The 6,396-nt window shown below is 38.0% G+C and overlaps 1 protein-coding gene across 2 annotated transcripts in view; it reads left to right on the forward strand.

The window, feature by feature from the left end:
* Nucleotides 1-6,004, forward strand: part of Lrig2 (leucine rich repeats and immunoglobulin like domains 2) — a 70,602-nt gene extending 64,598 nt beyond the window's left edge. For both annotated transcript variants that reach the window (XM_003479008.5, XM_063255692.1), the window contains one exon: nt 736-6,004. In XM_003479008.5, coding sequence (XP_003479056.1) covers nt 736-959 — 224 coding nt within the window. In that variant the 3' untranslated portion in view covers nt 960-6,004. The remainder of the gene's footprint in view (nt 1-735) is intronic.
* Nucleotides 6,005-6,396: the final 392 nt, after the last annotated feature.

A 6,396-nucleotide genomic window follows, 5' to 3' on the forward strand; every position in this document is an offset into this window, starting at 1 on the left:
TTAATCAATCATTATTATCTATGTGTCTTGAAACTTTATTACAATATGGATACCATTAAGTGTCTTTAGTATTTTCCTATGGATTTAAAGTTTTATTTTTAAATTTTTGAAACAGCAGAATCATGAAAATAACAAGTGAAAGAACATGATTCATAGCATAGTTTTAGAAATTATTTTATTAGTACATTTTTCTAGTATATACAGTGTACAGTCATCTTATGTGTACATACCACAACTTCTCTTTTTTTAATTCCCTTTCCCTTCCTTCCCTTCTTAGTCTCTCCAATTTTCCTATCCCAATTTTTATTGTTGATTTTATTAATTTTAGCTCATGTTACAGCATATAATGTTTATATTCTTAAAAGGTTTCTGTACATGGTGTATCTTTGTTTCTCCTTCTCCTCCTCTTGCCCTAAATTGATTACATTTGATCAGTAAAAAGACTCAGTGGACCACAGTTGAGTTGTTTTTTTCATTTGGCAAAGACATGTTTGATCTCTTTCCTTACTGATGAATGTTGAACATCTTTATTGCTTTAAGAATTGGGTTAAAAACACATTAAGTTGTTTGTTTGTTTGTTGTCTGTTTGTTTTGGCACAGATTGAACTCATGACCTCATGCTTGCCAGGCAGGTACTTCTGCCACTGAGCTAAATCCCCAGCCCCACATTAAGTTTCAGAAAATTAATTTTTAACTTCTAGTTACCACTGATAATTTTTGCCTTTTTATTTTCAGAAACATTGCAACATCCTCTGTGGAGCATAAACAGAGAACCAGGCCTATCTTGTCCTTCCTTTTCCCAGCAGCCAGTCCTCGAGTCACCACAGCTTCATCGGAATGAGGACTTGGGAGAGACAGAACCAGACTGTTCTTCCCCCATGCCCTGCCACAGGTTGCACGACCATGCTTTTGACTTTAGTAGGACTCAGAGCATTCAAAATGGTAGTGAGAACACATAAAATCCACACCAGAATGAAATTTGGGCAGAGACTCAAGTTAATCTTGTATTTACTACCTCATAATTCAGAAGAAACCCCAAAGTCAGCATGTGCTTTACTCTTAGTTTATGATTACATCTGACCACACCAGGGTAGGCCTGCTATTTGTTTGGGCTTATACTTGACAGGGAAAGGGTAGCAGCTGGCGGACATGAGTGTATGAAGTTGAAGATAAGTGGCACTGGCAGAGTACTTATGTACAAGTGGAAGAGGAAGACGTGGAGCAGATGTGTTTCCTGATGGTTCCACAGGAATGTGCCCAGATGTGTATTGCCTATCAGGAAGTGTCTCATTGCTGCTTAATCTGCTGGACTGTCCTAATTCATGGATTGATCCTGCAAAAGCTCACTGCTTTGATGTTCTAACTTTGCTTTCCAAGGAACAAAAATAACTTTGGAGCCCTCTGAGAAGTGTACCTGGGGTCCTTCAGTGGGTTTACACAGGTAGAGACCAGGGCTTTGATATTCAAGGTCCTTGGCAAGATCCCAGGTTTGACTAGCTGGTATCAGGTCAAAGGTTTTTGTATTCTTGTGAATTATTATTATTATTATTTGTCCCTATTGCCTAGGGATCTCATTGTAAATATATGTGCATTTATAAATAATTTTTCTATTCTTCAACTGTGTGTGTTGGTGGCAATGTAAATATTTTTGATATGCCAAAATTATATATAATGTCTAGTTATTGTCAGTAGCTTCTTCAAAAAAAGTTTATATAACTTAGTCAAGTGAGATATAAAAACTTTGTTTAAAGAAAAACCGCTTAGAGTTCTGAAAACTTACTGTTAAGAAGTATATGTGTAGAGGCAGGGTACATAGTAATTGCATACACACAAACACAATCTTGGTATACTTAACTGCTTCTTTCAAGCATAGAGATTCATTTACCTAATCGTTTGTCACTTGTATACAAGTACCAGGCAAGATTCCCTTTGTGACATAAAGCCTGACAGTTTGTCATAGCTGTATGAACTAGTATTGTTTTGGAACAATTTAGAACAACAGTTTTCAGCAAATTAGTTTATTGACAAGGATACCAAAGATTTCTTTTCTGTTATTTGATTTTAATCTCTCTTTAGTAATGTACTGTATATCTTAGAAGGAAAGAGTGCTCTTGAGACTGGAATATACGTAAATTTTTGTACTGTAAAGCTTTGGAATGGTTTTTGTTTTGTACATGTGATTGTTTAAGCCACAAAGTTTTCTTGAATTTCTGATCAAAGAACTTTATATAAACAAAGAACTTAACACTTTAATGAAATGTGATAGACTAAAGTTCATTCTTTGTCCTTTCAGATTTCCATATACAGGCTGTTCAGGTCTTCTAAATCTTAGCCTCTTACTAGGAACTTCATTCTCTTAAACAAAAACTTCTAAGTCCCTGTGCATTTCCAGGGTTTTAAACTCACATAATTTCTCAGCATTTTGTCAGAAAGTTTAACTGAATTTCATACTCTTTCTCTGGACAGCAGGACTTACCATTTTTCTCTTTGTTCATTTACAATCAGTTTTTTCTTTCTTTTTTTGGTGGTACTGGGAATTGAACCAAGAACCTTTACACTGAGCTATAAAACCGGTCTGTTTTTGGTTTTTATTTTGGGTCAGGGTCTCACTAGGTTGCCCAGACTGGGCTCAAACTTTATGATCCTCTTGCCTCTGTCTCCCAGAGTGCTGCGATTACATCAGTCCCTTCAACCTGCATTGCCCCTCTTTACTAAGTTATGACAATAGTTTATACTGGACTTAACTTTTCGTTTCCTGGCTTTGTTCCTTACAAGCTGTGTAGACTAGGGCATATCTTTTTACTTTTGTGGGCCCATTTTTCGCTAGGAAATGAGGTCCTTTACTATAGATTCTCTAAAGTCCCTTCTAGGTATAATATCCTATGATTCCACAGTTCCCTACAGGAACCAGAGAGGATTATGCTACTTTAATAGAAAGCTGCTTTCATGAAATATTTGTTAGCATAAAATAAGAGTGCTGCTGCTTGCTCCAAATTGAGCCAGATTTATTTTTCTCTGTAGCAGGAATAGTGGTCTAAGAAATACTCAGAAGAGGAAACAAATACTATGCAGGATTGGTGAGTGTGTGTGTGTAGTCAGGGGTAAAACTCAGGGCCTTCTCTGAGTTACATCTCTAGCCCTTTTAAAATGTTTGTATTTTGAAACAGATTGTGGCTAAACCTAGGCTAGGCTTGTTTATAGTCTTCTTTGCCTCCACAAGTGGTGTGATATAGGGCCTGCGCCACCACACTTGGCTAATACTCTTACTTCTAAAACAGTATCCATAAATGTAATGAATCTTGTCTCAGGTGAAAGCTCACCCATTGCTTTCTAGAGCAGCAAGTCCGAGTACCAGTATTACAGTTTGCCGGAGGATTAGCTGCAGGATTAGCTGAGGAGTGTACACAACTAATTTGTGACGTGTGTGTATGTGTGCCATACTTAGCTTTCTGGTATATTCAGGTTACAGCACACTCCTGAAAAGATAGAGTTTTCTGAATGGGCAGTGTGGAGCCATAATCTTGCTGGGTGACCAGACTGCCCATGAGCACAGCTGTCAGGTGTGAAGCAAAAGAGAGGCCTTGAGATAGTGCTGAAGAAACTGCTCAATCACAAACCCCACCACCCAGTGTCAACAGTGATCTTTCTGTACTGTGGTATCAGACTGGACTCCTGAAATTTCAGGGTTTTCTCTAATACGTCAGCTCTTTTGGTTAAAACGTTCTCCACAGATACTCCCAGCTTGCCTAAATAATTAGTTAGATTGTGTTTAAATGTGAAGCACCTACCTCTGACCTTAATGTCATAAATTGTAATGCCAAGACAAGGAATTCCTAAAACATCTTTATTGCATATGTCTTTCACTAAGCAGATCACTGATCTCTTGCTTTGTCCTTTAAAATAAATAGGATCAGTCACTCATCAGTGTTTCTTCCCAGGAGTACAATGCGCACCTAATGTTAAGTTAATCAGGGACATTGCAAAGCAGGGCAGACTTGAAAGGCTGAAATACTATCTTCCTGCCCAGTTACTGCTTCCTGCATGCGTAGATGCTCTTTGTGCCCCTCATAGGCTGATTCTTCAAGCCTGCCTGCAAGAAGTAGCACTTTGTCTGGATGCCAAGCTTTACTGGCATTCTGAATCTGCACCTAAGCTGTTAGCTCTCTGTCATTCAGCATCTGCTCATTCCCTCAAATGCAAGCTATTCTGCAGAATAGGAAGCATCAGAAATCCAGCCAGGGCACAGCTGCCCCTAAAGTGCCATGTCGGAGTGACTTAAATGTGTATTTTTTTGTAATACTCATGTTTAAAAACAGTTGGCTACACATTGCCCATCAAATGGTTATAAGAAGAACACTAGGCTGTCAAGCAGTTTAGACTCAGCCATTTTCCTGTAAAAAAGGATTATGTGAAAGGGTCATATGAAAAGTGACTATATGAAAGGACAAGAGTCATCTACCTGGTGGCATATGTACTTCTAGTAATTCTATCTAAACTAACAGATACAAGTATCTGACAGTTGAATACTCAGCGTTTCAGGGGGAAGTACATGCAGAAGATAAATAATCTGTTAACAGCGTTGAAGAGGTTTCTTCTTGAGGTGGATTATGGGCAAGATGACTTTTATGATATTTTTCAATTTTATTACTGGAAATCTCCAATTGTAATCTGGTAGTCTTTTCTTTTTTGATACTGGAGATTGAACTCACAACTATGCTCTTGCAAAGCAGACACTTATGCCGCTGAGCTAAATCCTCAGCCCAATCCAATAGTCTTAAAACTTTGTCTTCTAATATCTTGTGTGTTCATTTTAGAGCATTTCAGAACTTGGACTGAGGCTGACAAAAGAGACTGTAGGGACCTGCTGAAGTAGAATTACGATGTTCAGTTTTATATTCAGTGTTTTATCCATGTATGTTAATGGCCTTATTTCATAATTTTAATATACATAGAAATGCTAGTGGGCTAAGGGAGCACTGGAGGTAAGTTCGCTTTTGAGAGGTTTTTATTTTTATTCCTGGTGCTGGGAATTGAAGCCAGAGTCTCATGCCAAATATGTACTCTTATCACTGAGCTACACCCATGGCCCCAAATTTGTTTTTATTTTATGTAACATGGTCCATTTCTTGGTGTGGATCATAGAAGTAATTATGAAAACGATTGTTTTTGAGCTAAATCTCTTTTTTTTTTGGCAACCTGCAAATAGTTTTTTCTGTTATATGATCTCTTTGCCAGTTCAATTTGGTTTGTTTGGAGTGCAGTCTAAATCATTAGTTAGCCTTGGATGTCTTTTTCTTTTGGACAGCTTCCTGGTTCATTGACAAAAGTACAAACAAAAGTTCTGAGTTAAGACATGTAGTATACTTAACATCTGAAAACCCCAGAATCATCATGTTGATGATGTCTGTGTGTGTGTGTGTGTGTGTGTGTGTGTGTGTGTGTGTGTGTGTGGTGTGTGACACTAGGGATCAAACCCAGAGCCCTGCATATGCTAGGCAAGAACTATAGCCCTGAAGTCTGTCGCCAGTCCTTGGGAGGGTGTGTTTTAAGGGTTAGGAATGGACCCACTCCTTCAAGATTATGTGTTTCTTTGCAGTTCTAATAATATCCAAGGGGTAGGCCAAAGGTGAAAAACAGCTTGATTTGTTTAGTGATCTTAATCTTACAGTGATCTTGCAAAAATAGTAACTATTTTAAAGAAATGGATTAAGTGGTCGAATGCTCTTGAAATATTTCTTGACTACTTACTGTGTCTTCTTGGTCCGTAGACTTGTTTTACTGTCTACTCCCTTCTCTTCTCTTGTCCCCTTCCCCAGCTAGAGGATATCTATCTGAGCAGCCCTGGTGTTAGACAAACCTAAAGAGAAGTATAAACCAAGTTGCTGTTAGTGTGGCTCTTTCCTGGTATCTATATTTTCTCATGCATAAGAATGTATATTTTATAAAGCATGTGTTTACTTGTCTCCTGTAATATGTCTTCAATAAAGCTCAAAATACATTATAACCTTCTGGTCTCTTGTCTGAAGTACAGGAGTGAAATGGTACATTTTTGAGTTTGCATCCTGTTGATGGAGTGTTCAGTTACTGAACAAGTTAAAACAAGAGTTGTTCTGTAAAGCTTGCCAAGTCACATACTCCCTCAAACCTGCCACTGGCCACACCCTGCCACAGAGCTTTTTGGGACAGGCAGTGTGTACGCTTCTGCTTCTTTCCTTTTGTAGTTCATCTTGGTGCTAGGTGCCTGGCAGGTATGAAATCAAATATGCTTTATAGTTCATTAGACAGCGAGAGTATTTTCTGCACAAGGAAGAACTTGAAAGTAGTGTTTTCTAATTAGGTAAATCTTTAATAGAATATGTGAAGAATGTCGGTATTTAGTAACATAGTTATAATATC

The sequence above is a fragment of the Cavia porcellus genome, unplaced genomic scaffold (assembly GCF_034190915.1).
Source record: "Cavia porcellus strain 051 isolate PalLab524CR breed Dunkin Hartley unplaced genomic scaffold, mCavPor4.1 scaffold_1, whole genome shotgun sequence".
NCBI classification, from domain to species: Eukaryota; Metazoa; Chordata; class Mammalia; order Rodentia; family Caviidae; genus Cavia; species Cavia porcellus.